This window comes from Cnephaeus nilssonii (assembly GCF_951640355.1).
Source record: "Cnephaeus nilssonii genome assembly, chromosome: 11".
Lineage (NCBI taxonomy): Eukaryota > Metazoa > Chordata > Mammalia > Chiroptera > Vespertilionidae > Cnephaeus > Cnephaeus nilssonii.
This window is the reverse complement of record NC_137082.1, coordinates 93,521,536-93,543,832: the sequence shown is the minus strand read 5'-3', so window position 1 is coordinate 93,543,832 and position 22,297 is coordinate 93,521,536. Positions and strand designations below refer to the sequence as shown.

The 22,297-nt window shown below is 56.9% G+C and overlaps 1 protein-coding gene across 4 annotated transcripts in view; it reads left to right on the top strand.

Annotated features, from left to right (window-relative positions):
* The window catches only part of TTC39C (tetratricopeptide repeat domain 39C), a 32,527-nt gene extending 15,402 nt beyond the window's left edge, over nucleotides 1-17,125 (top strand). For 3 of the 4 annotated variants that reach the window (XM_079783709.1, XM_079783711.1, XM_079783710.1), the window contains exons 5-14: nucleotides 504-879; nucleotides 3,201-3,369; nucleotides 8,943-9,036; nucleotides 10,537-10,644; nucleotides 11,662-11,771; nucleotides 13,141-13,264; nucleotides 14,427-14,524; nucleotides 15,204-15,308; nucleotides 15,757-15,795; nucleotides 16,771-17,125. In XM_079783709.1, coding sequence (XP_079639835.1) covers nucleotides 504-879; nucleotides 3,201-3,369; nucleotides 8,943-9,036; nucleotides 10,537-10,644; nucleotides 11,662-11,771; nucleotides 13,141-13,264; nucleotides 14,427-14,524; nucleotides 15,204-15,308; nucleotides 15,757-15,795; nucleotides 16,771-16,860 — 1,313 coding nt within the window. In that variant the 3' untranslated portion in view covers nucleotides 16,861-17,125. Of the gene's footprint in view, nucleotides 1-503; nucleotides 880-3,151; nucleotides 3,370-8,942; nucleotides 9,037-10,536; nucleotides 10,645-11,661; nucleotides 11,772-13,140; nucleotides 13,265-14,426; nucleotides 14,525-15,203; nucleotides 15,309-15,756; nucleotides 15,796-16,770 lie in introns of all 4 variants that reach the window. The other variant, XM_079783712.1, reaches the window with a different exon arrangement.
* The last annotated feature ends 5,172 nt before the right edge of the window (nucleotides 17,126-22,297 follow it).

The following is a 22,297-nucleotide window of genomic DNA, read 5'->3' as shown; positions in this document are numbered from 1 at the left end:
AGGGAGGGCAGTTGGGGGTGACCAGGCCTGCAGGAGAGGGGAGTTGGGGGGGACCAGACTAGCATGGGAGGGCAGTTAGGGGCAATCGGGCCGGCAGGCGAGCAGTTAGGCGTTGATCAGGCTGGCAGGGGAGTGGATAGGGGGTGATCAGGCTGGCAGGCAGAAGTGGTTAGGGGCAATCAGGCAGGCAGGCAGGTGAGCGGTTAGGAGGCAGCAGTCCTGGATTGTGAGAGTGATGTCCCTCGAGGGGTCCTGGATTGGAGAGTGTGCAGGCTGGGCTGAATTTCGTGCACCGGGGCTCTAGTATAAACATACTTTTAAAAAAGAACTAAAGTATTTTTTACGTGATTTGCAGCCCTGAGTCGTAGAATGGCCTATAAAGCTCTCAATAAAAAAAGGAAAAAGGATACAGTGTTGCTCGGGTTTGGGGTTGCTCTCGCACGCCCTCTGTGGTCCGTGCGGGAGCAGGACCTGCCGCTCACTGTCCGCTCTCCCCCGCCCAGCGTACATCAAAGGCGGCTGGATCCTCAGGAAAGCCTGGAAGATCTACAACAAGTGCTACCTGGACATCAGCGCGCTGCAGGAGCTCCACCAGCAGCGGCCGACGGGGGAGCCCTCGCCCTCGCCCTCGCCCGCCGATGCCGCCAACGACAACCACGCCCACGCGGCGGCGGCGGAGGGCGTGTCTGAGGAGACCCTGAGCAGGCTGAGAGGGGCCGTGAGCTTCGGATACGGCCTGTTCCACCTTTGCATCTCCATGGTGCCCCCCAACCTGCTCAAAATCATCAACCTGCTGGGGTTCCCCGGAGACCGCCACCAGGGGCTGTCTTCACTGATGTATGCGAGCGAAAGTAAGGACATGAAGGCCCCTTTAGCTACGTGAGTAGCTGTGTCGCACTGCTTCGTAGATAACGTAGTGTTGGGAGTGAGGGGCCAGCAGTCGGCTCGGGAAAGGAAGCGTCAGGTAAAACCCGGGTTTGCTGGACATGATGCTAGTGTCCTTTTTCTTTTTAATAGGTTTTTATTGACTTCAGAGAGGAAGGGCGAAGGAGAGAGAGAGAGAAACATCCAAGATGAGGGAATTAGGGATCGGCTGCCTCCTGCACGCCCCATACAGGGCATCGACCCACACCTCGGGCCTGTGCCCTGACCGGGAGTCAGACGGTGCCCTCCGGTTCCTGGGTCAGTGCTCAGCCGCCGAGCCACGCCCACCTGGGCGAAGCTCAGCTCGCGTCTTTCAACGCCAGGCCGACGACCGTGGTTTCGGGGCTTTGTAGAAGCTGACTTGGGGAGCCGGCACGGTTCTTAAGTCTCGCAGATGAGGGATGCGTGTCGACAGGAAAACGATCCTGTTTCCCGGCCTTAAACGAGGGGATAAGCAATGTTGGTGACCTCGGCCACAGTCACCGAGACCCCAATTCTGGTTTTTATTGTTTTATTTTAATTTATTTAAATTTTTAAAATATATTTCATTGATTTTTACAGAGAGGAAGGGAGAGGGATAGAGAGTTAGAAACATCGATCAGCTGCCTCCTGCACACCCCCCACTGGGGATGTGCCCGCAACCAAGGTACATGCCCTTGACCGGAATCGAACCTGGGACCCTTGAGTCCGCAGGCCGGCGCTCTATCCATTGAGCCACACCGGTCAGGGCCCAATTCTGATTTAAAGGATAAACATCTGATAGGACATTTCTGTTCTTATGAATTTCTATTCTTCTGTCCTCGTCCTGGGTGGTAACTTCCCTGAGGATTCTCGTTGGTCCTTGGTCTCTCAGGTGTGGCTTTGGCCACTTTGCGCTAACGTAAACCGAGTCACAGGTTGTTCAGTCTCAGCTTGAATGGCAATTATTTAACCACGAGAGCGCTGTTCAGAGCATGGACCGCTCATTCCTCCATCCGTGAAAAATGGTGTGATTTTTTTCCCCCCAATTTGGTAAATCCCTGCCATTTGCGATTTGAATGCTTTCACCAGACACTAGATGTGCTTGGATGTCATACCACTGGTCGGGATTTTCCCAGGAATGTTGATATCAGGGAGCGTTCGAGAGCTCTATTTCCGCTCATGTCAGAATTGAGGCATTTGGATATTTACTCTGAATATGTGGTGGCTGTTAAAGAGATCGTTAATTTTCTTATTTTTATGGATTGATTGATTTCAGAGAGGGAGGGAGAGAGAGAGAAACATCAATGATGAGAGAGAATCACGGATCGGCTGCCTCCTGCACGCCCCACAATGGGGATGGAGCCCCTAACCGGGCACGTGCCCTTGACCGGAATTGAACCTGGGTCCCTTCCGTCTGCAGGCCAACGCTCTCTCCACTGAGCCAGACTGGCTAGGGCGAGATCATTAATTTTTCATTTCAAAAATGTTTGTGCCTCCCCAAACTCATTAAGTGACACAAACCGTGGTCCTTCGTTAATTTGACTTAGCAGATTTATAACTTGGGATAATTTGTCTGTTTCTGTGTTAATACTGTTTTCTGAGAAAGGAGTCGTTGGAATTATTCACGTACATTAGCCTGATCTCTAGAAGGGAACCCAATGCGTGAGCGTGCCGGGAGCTCAGGTTTACATGGAAGTGCTGGTTGTGGGTTAAACAAACATCTCTGTTCGTTAAGGCAGATCCCAGGGCGTCCGGGAGGCCTCCTTTAAGGGGGCACTTTCCCTGAAAGGGATGGGTTTGCAGTGACAGAATGTTTAGTAATTTATTCTTCGTTTTTTAAATGGAGCCTCTTCAAGGCCTGAGCAAGGCCTTCATCGGCTGCTCTCGTTTATATAAAGTGTGGCTTTGCCTGAGGCTCCTGCACTTGAACCCTGACTCGGAGACCCGCTCCCAATTGTGAACACAGCGGAAAGCAGTGTGTTCCTTCTGCGGAAAAGGGACGCCTTCCTCGGGAGGGACAGGACGTCCTGGCCCCCAGGCTCAGTCTCTCGTTTGTGCATCGGCGAGCAAGGCGCGGCGGCACCTGGATGCCTCCGAGGCTGCGTGCTTCCCGCGCCGTGTTCTCGTCTCACCTGGGGCGTGGGCTGGTCTGTGCGCTGAAGTTGCCGCTTTCCAGATCCTGATAACGCTACAACGGGCGGCTGCTCTGACGACGCCGTGAGCTGGGGGCGGGGGCCTGGGCGCGCACACGTGTGCTGTGTCTGAGAATGGAGCCCCGGGCGGAGGTCCGGGCTCAGCATCCCTCCCTCCTGCAGGTTGGCGCTGCTCTGGTACCACACCGTGGTCCGCCCCTTCTTCGCCCTGGACGGCAGCGACAACAGGGCGGGCCTGGAGGAGGCGAAGGAAATCCTGCGCAGGAAGGAGGCGGCCTACCCCAACTCCTCCCTCTTCATGTTCTTCAAGGGGCGCGTCCAGCGGCTCGAGGTACGTGCTGCACGTGATTCTGCGTGTGGTTGTTGTAAAGCCGCCTGTGACCCCGCCTGGGGACGGCCTCACCGGGAGCCGGTGTCCCGGGCCAGGAGCCGTGTGTGCCTTACGCGTGTCGTTGCCGCGAAGCCGCTTCCAGGAGCCCAGGCGGTCAGCCCGCTGCTGCTCCTGAGCCGTGGGCGGCCGGGGAGAGTCTAGGCTGTGAGCCGAGATTGGCGCCTGGGCTGCGGGCGGGAGCGTTGGAAAGTCTCTCAGATGAAGACACAAAACACACACTGTCTCCGTGCACTGACTGGTAATCGGTTCTGACAGGTCCTGGAGGCTCACAGTGGGTTTTATACACGGGTACTGCCTTCCTGTCAGGGTCGGCATCAGCTCTGAAGTCCTCGCAGCTTTTATTTTCCATGCACGCCACCCCACTCTGCTACATGCTGTGCCTGCGTGCTATCCGTGTGCCCCACTCAGCTGCGTGCTGTGCGCGTGTGCTATCTGTGTGGTCGACCCCACTCAGTCCTCAGAGCAGCCGGTGGCATAGATGTAAAATGTCATCCGCGTTCTATCAAAGAAGAGAAGGAGGCCTGGCTGGTGTGGGTCAGTGGTTAGAGTGTCGCCAAGGGCATGTACCTCATCCTCCCATCACCCTCGCGGCCTCCCGTGACCCTCGCGGTCTCCAGTGACCCTCACGTCGCCTTCCCCAGGCCCCCCTCCCAGGGTCCTGCTGCCGGGGAAGCTCTGTCGGGAGGCGCTCACCCCTCCCCCGGCGCGAGTGGTCCTGTCTCGGACTCGCCGCCGTTCCTGCCGGGCCGTCCGGGCCACGGGGCCTTTGCAGGGTGGCTGTAGTGCTTTCTCTCGAGACTTTGGACGATGAAGTCCCGTGTTTTGTGGGTGCCCCCATCCCCGGGTGAGTGGAGGCTGTGTTGCTTCTTGTTGTGTTGTTCATCCTCCCCTGAGGGTGTTTTCCATTGACGTTTAGAGAGAGGAAGGGAGGGGGAGAGACAGACGGAAACATGGATGTGAGAGAGACATCGATTGGTTGCCTCCCCTGCGCACCCGACTGGGGCCGGGGAGGAGCCTGCCACCGAGGGACCTGCCCTCCAGGGGAATCGAGCCCAGGACCCTTCATCCGCGGGCCATGCTCTGTCCACGGGGCCGCACCGGCCAGGGCTGTGCTGCCTTTTAGCCCGCGAGCTCACAGTTGTGGCAGGAACCGCGAAGGGGGCGTGGATCCCTCTGGCGATGGGTTTGTCAGGGAGAGAAGAGAGCCCGAGGCCCTCAGGACTCACGGCCGGTGGTGCTGGGCCGAGGTGCCCAGCGCTGAGGGGCAGGGCCTGGGCTCCGTGGCTCTGGCTCCTTGACCCTCAGAGCTGCTGGTGGCAGCGTCTCCTCGCGTCTGGTGGCGAGCAAGCCCGTGTCCGCCTTAGAGCAGCAGCCCTGCAGCGGCACGTGGTTATTTATAGGAGCAGAGAGGGCAGCGCAGGGCGAGCCGTCCCCTGGCGTCTGTTCATGTCTCTGTCATCGCAGTCCCCTCTCCCGCCTGCACGGCTCCTCCCTCCGTCAGGCACCCAGCACTCGGTGCCGTTCGTTCTGAGGCCCGCACTGTGAGCGGGGCTTTATTCCCTGAGGGGGGTCTCTGCCGTCCTCTCCAGCGAGGTACAGCCACATGGAGCGGTTTAGCGGCTGCTCGACGGCGCTGGCAGGAGGAGGTGGTGGTAACAGCGCCAACACGCTACATACACTTGCCGGTGCTTGCTAGACCTCACCCCTGTCTGTGGCGGCTGTCGGGTGCGTGTCCTGAGCTCACTGTGCCCGAGGCTGAGCCTGCCTGCCCGCCCTGGCCCGGCCCTGGCGTGGGGTTTAGTGCATAGAGTCCTTGGCAGCCGCGCCTCTAAGCGGATGATTCTGCGGCTGCAGCACTAATGCTGAGTCACCTGTGAGTAGGCGGGCTGTCACGTGTCCTCTGCGTGTTACAGGCGACAAGGAGGGCTCTCGTTTTAAAACGCAGACAGCACAGCTGAAGACACCGAGCCACTTCTCAGAAACAAGCCAGCGATCTTTACGTTCTGTTTTACTCCACATCATCTCGCTCTTCTACACACACGAGACTCGGTGCCGTTGTGTTTACAGACCGGATGCTGGCTGGCGGCTCGTTGTGATGAAGAACGAGCGCAGTTCATGTTAATAACGGACACTTCCCTGTGAGCGCGCCCGCGGGGTCATTAGTAAAGTCAAAGAGAGCACGGAGCTGTTTCTGCGTACGCCGTCACAACGGCACCTACAAAAACTGTGCAGCAAACTCTGTTTAATGCTTCAACGTTAGGACCTCCGCCTGAAAGGTGGGAATAAAGCAAGGCTGCCTCCCGGCCGGCATGGCGCAGTGGTTGAGCATCAACCTATGAACCAGGAGGCCATGGCTCGATTCCCGGTCAGGGCACATGCCCGGGTTGCAGGCTTGGTCCCCAGTGTGGGGGTGCAGGAGGCAGGCGATCCGTGATTCTCTCTCATCATTGATGTTTCTCTCTCTTCCTCCCTCTCCCTTCCTCTCTGAAATCAATCCTACCTAATAATAGACAAATATGCAAATTGACCATACCTCCAACACACCCACAAAGCCACGCCCACCACCCAATCAGAGCGAGTATGCAAATTAACCCAACCAAGATGGCTACAGCCACAGAGAGCAAGGTTTCCTAGTAACAGAGGAAGCCAAGCTTTCCGCCTGCCCTTGCCACGCCTAAGCCTCCACTCAAGCTACAAAGTTTCAATTATAGAAGGTAAACAAACTCAAACAAATGGCGGCAGAATGGAGCTTGAGAGAGCAGGCCAGGGTTGCCCCCGGCAACAGGGGAAGCAAAGCTTTCCGCATACCCTGGCCGGGCCCACCCGCTTAAGGCTACAAAGTTTCAATTATAACCCCAACACAAATGGCTGCCGGCCTTCGGAGGGAGCCCCAGGCTTGGCTCCACTCCAGGCTACAAAGTTTCAATTGTAGAAGGAAAATAAATTCCAGATACCAGGGCCTCCGCTTGGGTTGCCAGGGGGCGTGGCCGGCCTGCAAACCACCACAGGCCCCTCGCTCAGGCCGCCCCACGCCCCAAGGGAATCCCCACCTGATCCGGGACACCCTTCAGGGCAAACCAGCTGGCCCCCACCTGTGCACCAGGCCTCTATCCTATCTAATAAAAGAGTAATATGCAGATTGATCATCACTGCAACACACAATATAGCTGCCCCCATGTGGACACAAGATGGCCACCACAAGATGGCCAGCAGGAGAGGGCAGTTGGGAGGCACCCAGCCTGCAAGGGAGGGCAGTTGAGAAGGACCAGGCCTGCAAGGGAGGGCAGTTGGAGGTGATCAACCCTGCAGGAGAGGGCAGTTAGGGGTGACCAGGCCAGCAGAAGAGGGAAGTTGGGGGCCAACAGGCTGGCAGCGGAGTGGTTAGGGGGTGATCAGGCTGGCAGGCAGAAGCGGTTAGGGGCAATCAGGAAGGCAGGCAGGCAAGCAGTTGGGAGCCAGCAGTCCTGGATTGTCAGAGGGATGTCCGACTGGGATGTCCGGTGGGATTGGGCCTAAACGGGCAGTCGGACATCCCTCCAGGGGTCCCAGATTGGAGAGGGTACAGGCTGGGCTGAGGGACAACCCCCCTCCGTGCACGAATTTTGTGCACCGGGCCTCTAGTAAAAATATAAAAGAAAAGCAAGATGCATGCCATGCTTGCTGACACTCCGTATTTTAACTGGTGGTCCTAGCCGATTACGTAAGTCTATCGTAAATTATTTTTAAAAATTGTAAAGTAACTGATTACTTACAAACGATGTTCACATCTCCCTGGAAAACCCAGGGGGGGAAGAAGCCGCAATAATGAGAATTCCTAAGCGTGGAATCACGTGACACGTGAAAATCCATTAGCAAAAGCCCAGTCCCCCTCTGCACCAGCCACGCCCACTTAGTCCAGTGGAGGAGCCGCGCCCTCCCAGGTGCGGCCCAGGGCCCCGTCGGGAAAGAAGCCCCGGCGACGACGGAGAACGGGCTGGGTCTCCGTGGTAACAGCGCAGTCGCTGTCCACGACGCTGGTTTTAATTTGGCAGTAAATTGGCTCCGTTTAACCTGGCAGACACTGTGCCTGTGTTCTTACGGCTTCCTCTGCGCCGATCAAACCAGCAGCACCTGCTTTTCCCGTTTCACCGGCGAGGAGACCGAGGCTGCAGGCAGTCGTGACAGCCGGTCGGTGCCTCGCTCACGAGACGGGGTGTGTATCGTAGGGTCCGAGCCGCCTGGTTCTCGACATCATGGCTCTCTCGTGCTGGCCCCTGGGCAGCATTCTCTGAGGGCCAGGGCGAGTCTATTTCTTTAAAAACCAAACTGGGAAAGAAGAATCAGGTTGAGGATAACGCTCCTTTCTCTGCTGTGTCGTGGGTATTTTATTAAAAACTCCCACAGATCATTTTTAAAAGTATATTTTTATTGATTTCAGTGAGGAAGGGAGAGGGAGGGAGAGAGAGAAACATCAATGGACAAAGGGTCACTGATCGGCTGCCTCCTGCATGCCCCACACCGGGGATCGAGCCCACAACCCGGGCCTGTGCCCTTGGCTGGAATCGAACCCGGGACCCTTCAGTCCGCAGGCTGACACTCTGTCCACTGAGGCACACTGGCCAGGGCTCCCCAAGATCAGTTTTGTTTTAAATTATTTGGGTGCGAAATCAGGGAGCTGTATGCCCACGGCGGCAGTAACGGCTCGTGGCGATTCCTCAGTGAGCGATCGGGACGGAACGTGAACTGATTTTGGAGCGGAGCTCGCTCTTGGGGTGATGTCGTCACGACCTGATGGTGGTCTCAGCACTTCCTGTTTCTGTTTGAGTGCCTCTCGCAGGAAACGCGTGGTACTTCTCCGTTTTTAGAGAAATACACCGTATTACTTCTCTAAAGCCGAGTAACAAACTACCGCAACTCTGGTGGCTTAGAAGCAGCAGGAACTCATTTTCTCATCGTTCTGGGGCCAGGAGTCCAGCCAGCTGCCCAGGGTGACGTCGGGTGTCCGGGCTCCGGGAGAAGCTTTCCCTGCCTCCTGTGGGCACTGGTGGCCGCCCGCAGTCCTGGGCTCGTGGCCCCGTCACTCAGTCTGAGCCTCTGGATCCTCCTCCTCCTCCTCTATAGCACGTGTCCACTCTCTGCCCACCCCCTTTTTTTAAAATTGCTTTGAAATATGTTTTTATTGATTTCAGAGAGGAAAGGGGGTAGAGAGAGAGAGAGACAGAGAGGGAGACAGAGAGAGAAACATCAATGATGAGAGAGAATCATGGATCGGCTGCCTCCTGCACGCCCCACATGGGATCGAGCTCTAAACCCGGGCCTGTGCCCTGACCGGGAATCGGACCGTGACCTCCTGGGTCATAGGTCGATGCTCAACCCCTGAGCCACGCCGGCCGGGCTTCCCAGGAGCCTTTGAACCGCTCTCGTCCGTGCGCTCGGCCGGGTTTGATGGCTGTTAGGAGACACGCATGGGATGACGCACGTGTAGCGTGATGACAGGCGTCCGCGGTGACCGCCGTCCTCTCCTCTCCCCTCAGTGTCAGATCAACAGCGCCTTGGCCTCCTTCCACACGGCGCTGGAGCTCGCCGTGGACCAGCGGGAGATCCAGCACGTCTGCCTGTACGAGATCGGTGAGTGCGGCCGGCGGCTCCGGGCGGGGAACGGCGCGTGGTCACGGTGCAGCCGCGCCGGCTCCTGCCCCGCGAGTGGCCGCGCTGTCCTGGGCGTCCCCTTAGAGGGCTGCTCCGCCTGTGTCTTCGTCGAGCGCCGCCGCTCTTTGTCGTCAGAGGACGCAGCGGGCGTAGCACAAGCAATGCCACTGGACTCGGAGATTCTCGAGGTTTCTTTTTAAAAATACGTTTTACTGCTTTTATAGAGAGAAAGGGAGAGGAGAGAGAGAGAGAACGGTGAGAGGGAAACATCACTGGTCGGCTGCCCCCTGCTGGGGGTCGAGCCCGAAACCTGGGCCTGTGCCCTGACCTCCTGGTTCACAGGTCAATGCCCAACCGCCGAGGCCACCCCCCCCCCCGGGCTCATTATTTCTTTATAATTGATGATGAGGTTTTGAGTTTAGGGTAACGGGTGTTGTCTGGGTTCACTGGACGGACTGGCACCCTTTAAAGACCTCACTCGCTTGCACATGAGAGCGGACACAGGGCCCACGTTCATCTCACCCTGTCGGCGACACGCTGGAGTGTTTTATAGAAGTCTTTGCCTCACGTTCCCTCTTTACTGAGTCACCAGCTGTGAAATCTTAAAGTGGCACACTGAAAACATTTAAGAGAAAAAAATAACTTTATTTTTACTTATTTATCTTTTTAATCCTTGCATTGATTTTTAGAGAGAGGGAAAGACAGAAAAAACATCGACGTGAGAGAAACACATCCATGGGTTGCCTCCTGCACATGCCCTGCCGAGTACATGCCCGGGACCCTTTGGCCTGCAGGCCGACGCTCTGTCCCCTGAGCCAAACCAGCCAGGGCGAGAACACAATAATTTTGAAAGAGTTTTCAGGCGGCGTGCACACAGCACTCATGAGGCGACGACGGGGTGGAGGGTGTCGCTGGGGCGTCCTGTGGACGCATACGGAGCTGGTGGCTGCCCTGAGCCTGCTCTCCCAGGCGGTGCAGCACGATCGAGCTGCCCTGAGCCTGCTCTCCCAGGCGGTGCAGGATGATGGAGCTGCCCTGAGCCTGCTCTCCCAGGCGGTGCAGGATGATCAAGCTGCCCTGAGCCTGCTCTCCCAGGCGGTGCAGGATGATCAAGCTGCCCTGAGCCTGCTCTCCCAGGCGGTGCAGGATGATGGAGCTGCCCTGAGCCTGCTCTCTCCCAGGCGGTGCAGCATGATGGAGCTGCCCTGAGCCTGCTCTCTCCCAGGCGGTGCAGCATGATGGAGCTGCCCTGAGCCTGCTCTCTCCCAGGCGTTGCAGCATGATGGAGCTGCCCTGAGCCTGCTCTCCCAGGCGGTGCAGCATGATCGAGCTGCCCTGAGCCTGCTCTCCCAGGCAGTGCAGCACGATCGAGCTGCCCTGAGCCTGCTCTCCCAGGCGGTGCAGGATGATGGAGCTGCCCTGAGCCTGCTCTCCCAGGCAGTGCAGCACGATAGAGCTGAACAGTCTGCTCTCTCCCAGGCTGGTGCAGCATGATCGAGCTCAACTTCCAGGACGCGTTCGGCTCCTTCGAGAGGCTGAAGAACGAGTCCCGGTGGTCGCAGTGCTACTACGCCTACCTGACGGCCGGTGAGTGCGGCTGCAGAGCACACGCTGTGTCAGCACGGCCTGTCCCTGCGGCGGCGTCTCCTTCCCGCCGCGCACGCTCACACTCCGTCCGCAGATGGAGAATCCCGGGAGGAGGCGGGGCCTGTGCTTCCTCAGTTTCCCCAGTGCGTCCCTGTGACCAGCAGCGTGATGCCGGCGCACTGACCGTTTCAGCCGCACACGGGCCCCGCCCCCCTCGGGGCTGCTCACGTCCGCGTCTGGGGAAGCTCGTGGCCCGGGTCGCCCTGTGCTGGTGCGTGTTGCCCTAAGCAGCCTCCGCGACCTTTCCCCTCTGCTGTGTTTTCTAAAACAGATTTGCTTACTGGGATTTAAAGAATTTTTAGGAATTCAGCACACCTTTCTCATCGCGTTTCTGCCTTTAGGGGGCACAGGCTTTGAGTAGTCGCTCCCACCGTGTGTCCTGGGGACCCTGTTCCGTGTACAGTGTGACTGTAGAACACACGCTGTTTCAGCACAGCTGTCCCCGTGGCAGACACGCCTGTCATTTCTGGAAGGACTGAGCCTCTCCGGCCTGAGGAGATAGATGATAGATAGATAGATTGATTGATAGATAGATAGATTGATTGATTGATTGATAGATAGATGATAGATAGATAGATGATAGATAGATAGATAGATGATAGATAGATAGATAGATAGATGATTGATAGATGATAGATAGATAGATAGATGATAGATAGATAGATAGATAGATAGATAGATAGATAGATAGATGATAGATAGATAGATAGATTGATTGATAGATGATAGATTGGTAGATAGATAGATAGAGACGTGCTGCCCCCTGGTGGAGCCGCCCGGGAACAGCTGTTGAAGCGTGGCCTGACGGCCCGCAGGACGGCGCGTCCTCTGTGTCACCGTCTCTCAAACTGTCTGCGCCCGTTGGTTGATTTGGAAACATTTCCAAGTGTCACCGGCCTAGGTCACCCTGAGCGGCACTTCCGCCCGGACACGTAAGAAATAAACGTGGTTTCTCAGTCTGCCAGGGGGCCACCGGCGACGCGGACGGCGCCCAGGTCGTCTTCAAGGAGGTGCAGAAGCTCTTCAAGAGGAAGAACAACCAGATCGAGCAGTTCTCGGTGAAGAAGGTGCGTGGCCTGTGCCGGGGCTGCTGGGAGTGGGCATGTACGGCCGCCACCACCGCTCGGTCCTAGGGCATCAGATCGACAGCGGGCACCCTCCCTGCCCGCACAGTGCGCTCGCCCCGGAGAGTTTGCAGCGAGGTCGGACTCCTGCTCTGAATGCAGGGCGTGGAGCGCGGCGGGTCACGGCACAGCCGTGGGGTCTGAGTGAGATCTCGCAGACCTTCCAGAGCTGACGAGCACGCCTCGGGGAGAGCGTCATCCGGAGAGTTAGGTCGGAAGACACGTGGGCCGGCCCCGGCCAGAGGTGCAGCCGTTCGCTCTCAGGATGGCGAGCACATCACATTCTTGTGGGGAAAATATTTTTTAATTGACCTCAGAGAGGACGGGAAAGGAGGAGAGAGATGGAAACATCAAAGATGAGAGAGAATCATCCATCGGCTGCCTCCTGCACGCTGGGGATCGAGCCTGCAGCCTGGGCCTGGGCCCTGACGGGGAATCGAACTGTGACCTCCTGGTTCATAGGTCGATGCTCCTCCCTGAGCCACGCCGGCCGGGCCAGATCACATTTTGACCTAATTAAAAAAAATTATGCACATCCCGTGTAAGACAGAGGCCTAACGCACCCTGTACCTTAAAGAGGAAGATTCGGCTGAATTGCCGAGGGTCCCGTGACTCCTGGCCACATCCTGAGTGTCCTGTGGTTTTCGTCTCATGAGATTTTGTTGAATGAGCGTCCGGTGACTTGGTTTGAGGATAAACTAGACTGTAGTGTGCGAGGCCCCGAGAGCACTGAGCTCGGTAGGAAATGAGAAATTCCACAAACAGTCACTAGCCGGCTCCCCTCCTCGGACACCCACCGAGCCCCCCTCCTCCAGGTCTACACGCCCCTCTCACCGGCATGAAAGCGAATCGAGTTTCATCCCGACATTTCTGGGATCCCTCCCGAGTCACGATTGGGGAGTGAGGTGAAGAAGGAGTGAGAGCCCGAGCAGGTGTGGCTCAGTGGATAGAGCGTCAGCCTGCGGACTGAAGGGTCCCCGGTTCGATTCCGGCCTAGGGCACATGCCTGAGTTGTGGGCTCGGTCCCAGTGGGGGGCGTGCAAAAGGCAGCCAATCAGTGATTCTCTCTCATCATTGATGTTTCTATCTCTCCTCCCTTCCTCTCTGACATCAATAAAATACATTAATAAAAAAAAAAGTGAGAGGCATTGTCTGCCTGTGGAGAGCGAGCGTTTCTACGGAACGCGCTTGCCTCGCAGCTGTAGGAGGGGCAGGCTCACGCGAGTCCTGGACCCTGTGAGATGCCTCCGAGGCGCTCGTGTCCTGAGTCTGTCTGGAGGAAGGCGTGGCTAACCGTGCTGACTCCTTGCAGGCCGAGCGGTTCCGGAAGCAGACACCCACCCGCGCGCTGTGCGTGCTGGCCTCCGTGGAGGTGCTGTACCTCTGGAAAGCCCTCCCCAACTGCTCCTCCCCCAGCCTCCAGAGGATGAGTCAAGGTAAAGACAGACAAACAAACAAACAAACCCGCCGCCGGCGTGGCTCAGGGGCGGAGAGTCCACCGGGGAACCAGGAGGTCACCGTTCGATTCCCGGGCAGGGCACAGGCCGGGGTTGCGGGCTCGATCCCCAGTGTACGGCGAGCAGGAGGCGGCCGATCCGTGATTCTCTTTTCGATGTTTCTCTCTCCTCCCTTTCTCTCTCTCTAAAAAATCCATGAAAACATGTAAAAGCCCCTTGCCGGTTTGGCTCCGTGGGTAGAGCGTCAGCCCGTGGACGGAAGGGTCCCGGGTTTGATTCAGTTACAGGCTCGACCCCTGGCCCTGGTCTGGGCAAGGCTTCATGTTTGAGGGCCGTTTGAGGTTCACAGAGACCACGTAGCTCCCCTCCCCCTCCCCCATGCTACCTGCCCCCGCCATCGGCCTCCCACCCAAGTGGAGCATGTGGTGCAGCTGATGAACCCACACCGACACATCACTGTCACCCCGTGTACGTGAGATCCACGCTTGGTGCTGTGCATTGTGTGCGTTAGACACACGTGTAATGGCGTGCATCCACGCTCACAGGTGGTGTCGTGCAGACCGTCACAGCCCTCAGATCCCCCGAGCCCCCGCCCCTCCCCCCGGACCTGTGGATGCCCCTGGACGGACCCCGTGGGGTGCCTTTCTGCGTCACGCAGTCGGGGTCAGAGTGCGTGGCTTTCCGTGTCTCCTTCCGTGTAGTTTCAGAGCAGCGCGCGTTGCCTGCCTGGCCCCTGCGGTTTGTGCCTCTGTGTCTCTGAGGGTCGTCGCTAAACGGTGGGGGAGGGGCCCTCCGGGGGGTGTTGTTTTCTGTTCTCACCCGGAGGACATGTCCCCATCGATTTTGGGGAGAGGGAGAGACGGAGAGGAACATCGCTGTGAGAGAGACACGTCGATGGGTTGCCTCCTGCACGCGCCCCGACCAGGACCGGGCCGGGAGGAGCCTGCAACCCAGGTCCGTGCCTTTGACCGGAATCGAACCCGAGACCTTTCGGTCCCCAGGCCGACGCTCTGTCCACTGAGCCACCCCGTCTGGGGCCCCTCTGTTCTCGGGGCGGAGCTGTGCACGGGGTGCGTGCGGACCGTGGAGGGCGCTCTGGGCGATGGGTGGGAGCTGAGGGACGTGTCCGCCTCTCCTCCAGCGTGCCACGAGGTGGACGACGCCGCGGCCGTGGGGCTGAAGCACCTGCTGCTCGGGGCCATCCACAAGTGTCTGGGGAACGCCGAGGACGCCGCCCAGGTAGGCGGGCAGCACGGCGGGGGGCAGAGCCGGGGATAAGGAGAGGCACACCCACCCAACACACCCAGCCTCCCGCCTCTGGGCCTCCCCCTACGCTGCCCGCCATGCTGGTTGGGGCCAGGGTTAGTGTAGCCTTGGGTTCCCGCAACGCCCTTTACACGCGGCCTCCTTCCCGCCATCGACACTCTCGGTTGGAGGAGGGGGCGTGTGAACACGGTGTTGAAGGAGCAGAGTGAAGTCTCATAGTTAGAGAAATGCAAATGTGTGTTTATCAGCCCTGGGTGGTGCTGCTCAATGGTTAGAGCGTCGGCCCATGTACCAAAGGTCTTGGTTTGATTCCCGGTCTAGGGCACATGCCCGGCCGTGGTTGAGGTGCGTGTGGGAGTCAACCGATCCATGTGTCTCTCCCACATCGATGTTTCTCCTCTCCCTCCCTCCCTCCCCTCCTCCCTCCTTCCCTCCATCTCTCTCTAAAAAAGCAATGGGAATGATGTTCTCGGGTGAGGATTAGCAAAAAGTACCAGTGTCCGTGTGTGTTCACTCCTCCCGCCTCCGTCACTGCAGGTCCCGACGCCGGCCGTCCCGCAGCGGGGGAGGGGGTGGGGTGGGCCGGCCTGGCGTGGGGAACGGAGCCTCGTGGGGCCCTCGATTGGTCCAGTGACGTCTGTCTTACTCTCAGTTCTTCCAGCGCGCGGCCAAGGATGAGCTGTGTCGTCAGAATAACCTGTACGTCCAGCCGTACGCCTGCTACGAGCTGGGCTGCCTCCTGCTGGACAAACCAGAGGTAAGAGCGCACGTGTTTTCCTAAAGGTCACACCGGGAGCGTGCAGGCAGCAGGCACACAGCGGCCTTCGTGTAAGGGAAATCCATGAATTGGGGGGCGGGGGGCGGGGGGGGGGCGTGCTGCTTGTTTTTATTTCCCATAAGGTGAGTCCAAGAAGATAGGAATTCTATCTGTTTAGGAGATGATGTCGTCTCTGGAATGAGATTTTTGGGCAAAAACTTGAGGGGGAACGCTGGCCGTTTTCGGGAAGGAATGTGGGTGGTGGTGTGGCTCACGCAGAAGAACAGGGTCTATTTTGAAGAAGTGGCGTTAGAACACTCAAGGGGCCAAAGAGCAGCATGTGGCTCACGCGCCGCGGTTTGCCGACCGCTGGCCTATCCTCCTGCTTTTAAGCTTTTCTGCTGGAGAAAGCGGAGGGTGACGAGATGTGTGTGTTTTGTCTTCACAGACGGTAGCAAGAGGCCGAGCGCTCCTTCTTCAGGCAAAGGTAAGCGTCCCGAGCTTCCCGCCCAGGGCCTGTCCTCGGCACTCGCGGCTGAATCCCAGAGGTTTGGGGAAGTGATTGTCTGGCTGGTATTTCCGGGAAGGAAACGTGGCGATGGTGAATCAGCAAGCACTGGAGTGTTAAGTGACGTTACCCGTGTCACGAGACACTCCTGTGAGCGCTCACCCTGCATTATAAACCCTCCTCTTACATGAGGGGGAAAGTAACTCGGTATTTCTTTTTTTTTTTTTTTTTTTAATATAATTCTTTATTGATTTCAGAGAGGAAGGGAGAAGGAGAGAGAGAGAGAAACATCCATGATGAGAGAGAATCATGGATCGGCTGCCTCCTGCACGCCCCCGACTGGGGATTGAGCCTGCAACCCAGCCATGTGCCCTTGGCTGGAATCGAACCCAGGACCTTTCAGTCCGCAGGCCGACGCTCTATCCACTGAGCCAAGCCAGCCAGGGCGTAACTTGGTATTTCATAACCACGTTCCCGAATAAAGGATTTCCCACAGCCGCTTACAGTGAGCTCACAGGAGGAAGACATCACAGACGCAGTAATGACGTGCAGTTAGCATTCTTTAAAAAAGGCACGTCCTGGCCGGTGTGGTTCCGTGGACAGAGCGTCGGTGTGGCTCCGTGGACAGAGCGTCGGCCTGCGGACTGAAGGGTCCCAGGGTCGATTCCCGGTCAGGGCACAGGCCCGGGTTGCAGGCTCGATCCCCAGTCGGGGTCGTGCAGGAGCCGATCCATGACGCTCATCATCAATGTTTCTCTCTCTCCCTTCCTCTCTGAGATCAATAAAAGAATATTTAAGAAAATCGCAGAGCTCAGCGATTGGGAAATAAAACCAAGTGGGTGCAGAGCCCTTAGCGGGAGTGGGAGGGGTGTCCCCGAGCCGGACAGAACTCGGGGTCACCCCATGGTGCGCCGGGGCTCCGCCGCGGCCCTCAGTCCTCGCTTGTTCTTCCAGGAGGACTTCTCTGGCTACGACTTTGAGAACAGACTGCACGTGCGCATCCACGCGGCGCTGGCCTCCCTGCGGGAGCTGGTCCCGCAGTGACGGGCGGGGCTCCCGCCGTCCCGCCCCCGGGTGCCGCCCCTGGAGCTGGAAGCAGAGGACGCGGCCATCGAGGACCGGCCTTCCCCGCCGCCCCCTGCGCGGGACGCTTCCCCAGTGAGGCCGCCGTAGAGGAGATGAGCTCAGAGCAACAGTCATGCGATCGTAGTGCTTGTAACCACCCCTGGGGAGGGCTCAGTGGCCTTGTTCAGACACTTTAGTTTTGTGATTTATTATTTTTAAAATAAAAATCAAGCTGCACATTCAACCTGCGGTCTTGTGGGCACGCCTGCCGTTCGCACACGTCGGGCCGGGGAGGCGGAGAGGTGCCTGTGCCGGGGCGGCAGTTCCCGTGTGTTCTGAAGAAAAGCAAGTGCTTCCCGGTGTTTTCCTTGCCCTGGCGCTGCCCGTGGGAAGAACGTGGCACAGATGAGCTTTCCCCCGCAGCCCAGGCCACGACCCTCAGGCACAGACGGCGAATCGATTGACCCCAGTTAGCTCTTCCTGTTTCCAGTGGGCCGGTAGGAGGCAGGTCTCCGGGCCAGGAAGCGAACGCTCCTTTACTGTAAAAAGCACCTGTGAAGAACGCAGCGTTCCTGTTTTCCTCATTAAAACACAATTGCTCTTCAGCTGAAGTCGTGTCGTCACGATGTTTATGTCCGGGTTGTCCGCAGAATGTTTCCGAGTGATGGCGCTTTCGGAAGGCCTGGCCGGGCGACCTCCTGGCCGGGATGCCCTAACTGCCCCCTCGCTCAGGTTATTTGATACGACGGGTTCGGAGTTATTTTAAATCCTTGGTCGCTCATTTTCATTGTCATTTAATTGCACCTTTGTGCAGTGCTGCACACCTGTGGTTTTGAAGAATCACAATACCTCAGTCCCACCCTAGCTGGTTCGGCCTGCAGACCGAAGGGTCCCGGGTTCAATTCCCAGTCAGGGCACGTGCCCAGGTCGTGGGCTCCATCCCCAGTCGGGGGCGTGCAAGAGGCAGCCGATCAAGGATTCTCTCTCATCATGGATGCTTCTGTATGTCTCTCCCTTCCTCTCTGAAATCAATAAAAATCTATTTTGAAAAAGTACCTCCGTCCCTTAAGGGTTTCTGCCATGATTGTGTGGCTCACTCGGCTCCATCGTAAGGTTCGGTTTTTTAAAAGTTTATACTGAGCTGCAGTCTGTCATCTTGGAGTGTCCTTTATTCACGTCTCCTTTTAGCCGAAGCGTGGTCCTATGCAATGTTCATACTTTATGCTGCTTTTCCAGACAGCATGGGGAGCCGCGTGGACGGTAGGCAGGTGTAATCGACGTAATCGGGTTGTGAGGGGGTGGTCATGTCTTGGAAAGCAATGAGTATTCTTCACTGACCTGGGCTCTTACCCTCACGTTTCCTCGCTTCCAACGTGCTTCTTCACGTTGACTTTCTGGGGTGAGCCCTGCATGGGTCGGTCACGCACAGCCGGAGAGAGGGCGTGGGCGCTGAGCCACGTAGACGCTTTCTGCAGAGAGGGCTTCGAGCCTGAGCATCCTGGTCCCCGGTTCCCGCGGGTCTGAAGGGAGGAGCATCGTGAACCTTTACAACGTGGCTCTCGCCAGTCCGTTCTCTTCTCGGCCGCTGGATACGCGGCAAACTCCTCGATGCGCAGCCTTTCGGGGTCACGGATGCTTGCTTCAGCGTCCCCACTGGCGTTTTCAGCTCAAATGGTGTTGGAGCGACTATTCGGCAAAGATGAAAGACCTGTGCTTCGTAAACTTTTAAAAAATGGTCCCTGCATTAACCGCTTTAAGATACGCGCCTCCAGAGAGATTTCAAGCTTTCGGCTGAGTTTGTGTGCAGTTCACCTCACAGGAGGGACGGCGTCGCCCCATCCAGGAGGTTTCCCTTTAGCCGTGAAAGCGGGTCTGAGCGTCGGGGCAGGGCGGCCCTGAGGCCGTGGTCTCTCCCGGTGGTGGGGCGCGGGTGGGGTGGGCCGTGACTCCAAACCTCAGCCAGAGCTGCACGTCAGATCACTGACATCCACGGGCATTGTTTTAAAAAAATCTTTGTTGTTGAAATTATTACATGGGCCCCTCTTTCCCCCCATTAACACCCTCCCCCACCCCAGGCCCTCACCACCCCACTGTCGGTGTCCACGGGTGATGCATATGTGCAGACAAGCTCATTGGTGGATCTCTTCCCACCCACCCATCCTCCCCAGCCTTCCCCCTGAGGTTCAACAGTCTGTTCATGCTTCTGTGGCTCTGGGTCTATTTTTGATCGTCAAAATATTTATCTCGTTTATTTGGGTCATTAGATTCCACCTACGAGTGAGACCATGGGACACTTCTCTTTCTCTGCCTGGCTTATTTCGCTCAGCGTAAGGCTCTCCAGGTCCATCCTGCAAATGGCGTAAGAGTTCTTTCTTTTTTATTGTTGCGTAGTATTCCATGGTGTAGAGGTACCGTAGTTTGTTTTATATCCACTCCTCTGCCAATGAGCACTTGGGCCTTTTTTGAGTTGAGTAATTCCCGCATTACTGGCCTGCGTACCGTGACCTGCCCGGCCCAGTGTCGGGGGACCTGCCTGGGAGCTCGCTCGGTGGAGGGTAAAATGCTCTCGCCCCTCCCTGGTGAGGAAGGTGGCTGTGCCAGTGGGACGATTTGCATCGATATGTGCGGTTTGTGTTGGCCTCTCTCCTTCCCCTTTTGTATTTTGGAGGCTCTCAAATGGACCTCGTCGCTGACGTCAAATCTGCTTTTGTATTAATGATGCCTCTGACGAGGCAGGCCTGCACTGTCTGTGTTATGGTCTCTGGCCACACGTGCAGCCTGACACACGTGGAGGCGTAGTCTGATCATACAAATGCAACACGCACTTTTGTGGTGCGTGTACTTACGGTTTTCCTTTTATTGGGCTGGGGATCTTCTTTATTTTAGCACGTGACAGCTAAGGAGTTGAGTAAGGAGTTAGTTGTTCCTTTCTGGTGTCACCGGCGATGAGCATATTGGTGGAGGGATAGTGTGTAACCAGTCATTGACAGAATTTGCACTTATATTTCTGCCAACTAAGAAGAAAGGACAGTGCATGCCTTGTTTGTGAAATGCACGCGCACACGGGCGTGTTCCTTTGCTGTGTGGACGTTCCCAGCCGATGGTTTCCTTAAGCAAACCGGGGTGCAAGTACCCGCGTGGCTGTGTAGCTGCGGAGAGAAGCCGTCCAGTCGCACAGTCACGGTCACTAGTTGGTGTTTCTTGTATTTTTTGGATCCCGTTGGTGCTCTATTTTCTAGAAAACAATGCGAAGCCCAGATCATCCCATGAAGATAATAGTAGGGGGAGGAGACTTGGGAGGTTGCGGGGGGGGGGGGGGGGGATAAAGGGTGAGGGGAACAAGAGGGTGGTCCACAGAGATGTCTCCTCCAGCGAAAGGCGCACAGAAGTCACCCATGCACCGTGGGACACGCCTCCCTGTGAAAACCAGCCCCTCATTGGCTGGGCCTTGAAAGAGAAGAAGCAAGACGCGTGGAACACAGGTGAGCTCTGGGTATCCATCCCTTTTCCTCCCACGGGCCAGCGGTTCTCAGATTTTCGTTGTACAGAATGGTCCTCCCTGAGATTCGCCTTCAGTAGGTTTGGGTAGAGTTTAGGGAGGCGTTACCCAGGTGGTCTCGCTGAGAGAAACATTGCTCTGCGTTCTCTCTGGGTTAGTATTCAGTGAACCGGAGAGGAGATTCGAGCTCACGCAGATGCATGCATGGAGCCGTCATGCTTCGTCATAGAGTGTGTCTCGTGGGCCCGCCGGCTTTGTAAACGGGGAGACTCCTAAGTGAGTTTTAAAGGAGACGCGGGGCACAGCCAGGAGGACACGTGAGGCCTGGGGCCTGATGAGTGAAGTCACAGGTGACATGTGTGTGCTCAGGACTAATTTCGAGAGTCGAGTGGGAAGCAACTGGTAAGATGAGATGGGAGTTCCTCGAAGTCACAAGAACCTTGGGCTTCTCCAGAGGAAGGATTTGGGGGAGGCAGGCAGGGAGCCATGCGTAACAGTGGGTTCACACTTTAGATCCCCGGCGTCTGAAAAGGAGATGAGCACAAGGGCAAGGATTATACAACCACCTCCAATCGTTAGCAACATCAACCGGGGTGCCCTGATGCTGACGGGGAAAATAAGGCATTTGCGGGGGGCGGGGGGGGGGGGCTAGCAATCTGAATCTGTGCCAGTAACCTACTGTACATTCTTGATAGCCTATAATTAAGTCACTGCCCCTTTCCGAGAAACTGGTCTTGCAAGACCTGTTACCTAAATGCTCACATCTTACAGCGGCCGTAAACCATGACAGCCCCCGGAGGGGGTTATCAGCGCTGGCGCCAGGCCAGGCCCTTAGACATGGTCTCAAGACCCCCAACACCTGGGGCTTCTTGCAAAGCCCGCGAAAGGTCTGGAAGTATAATCCATATTTGGGGGACAAAGACACCAAAAGGGGGTAAAAGAGGGGCTTCCACCATATTGGTTTGCTCGGAATTTGAGAGACACCTCTTGAGTCCGCCGGCATAAAGCTGTGTAACTCCATTTCTCTAAGTGTTGCTTTGTTTTTCTCCGGTGTTCTGTAACTATGCTATTTAACGTTTGATTTCTAGTGGTTCTTGTTGCTTTTTTTAAATTTTTTTATTTTTATTGATTTCAGAGAGGAAGAGAGGGGGAGAGAGAAACATCAATGCTAAGAGAATTGTTGATCATCTGCCTCCTGCACAACCCGGGCATTGAGCCGGCAACCTGGGCGTGTACCCTTCCTCGTGAAAGGTTTGCGACGCAGGAAACAAGACAGAGTCTAGGCCATGGAAAGGGGGGGAGGTTTTAATCGTGCGCTCCCGGGCGAAACTCACCGGTCCGAGAGTGGGCCAGGGAAGTTCGCGCCAAAACGGGGGGCTTAGGTACTTCCTTTATACAGCTGTTTGGTGAGGGGAGGGTGGAGGGCATGAGAGGTGTGGAATTCCTGCCTCAGGCAGGGGTCTGGGAAGGCTGGCAAGGGTCTGGGAAGGCGCCAGTTATCTTTGTCAACATCTACCTTGCAGATGCTTGCATGGCTGTGGACTTCCCCCCCTGCCTCGATGTAACACCTCGGAATTGAACTGTGACCTCCTGGTTCATGGGTCGAAGCTCAACCACTGAGCCACGCTGGCCGGGCTCTTGTTGCTTTTGTAAACATTTGAGTATGGGTTGCGGAGGCCGCTTAGCACCTGGGACACGTGACCGTGGCGTTACTGAACGCCCGGCACACATGTGAGCCTGAAAGGGTGAGAGAGCATTTAAATGGGTCGATGCTGCTTTAGTTGGTAAAACTGAGCTGCTGCCACAAGCGCTCCCTGACCTGCAGCCTGCTGCTGGGGAGGTGTGGCTTGGGGAGGGTCATGGGGCCCAGGTATCACAGAGGAACGGGAAGCCTCAGGATGGACGCCCAGCCTCTCT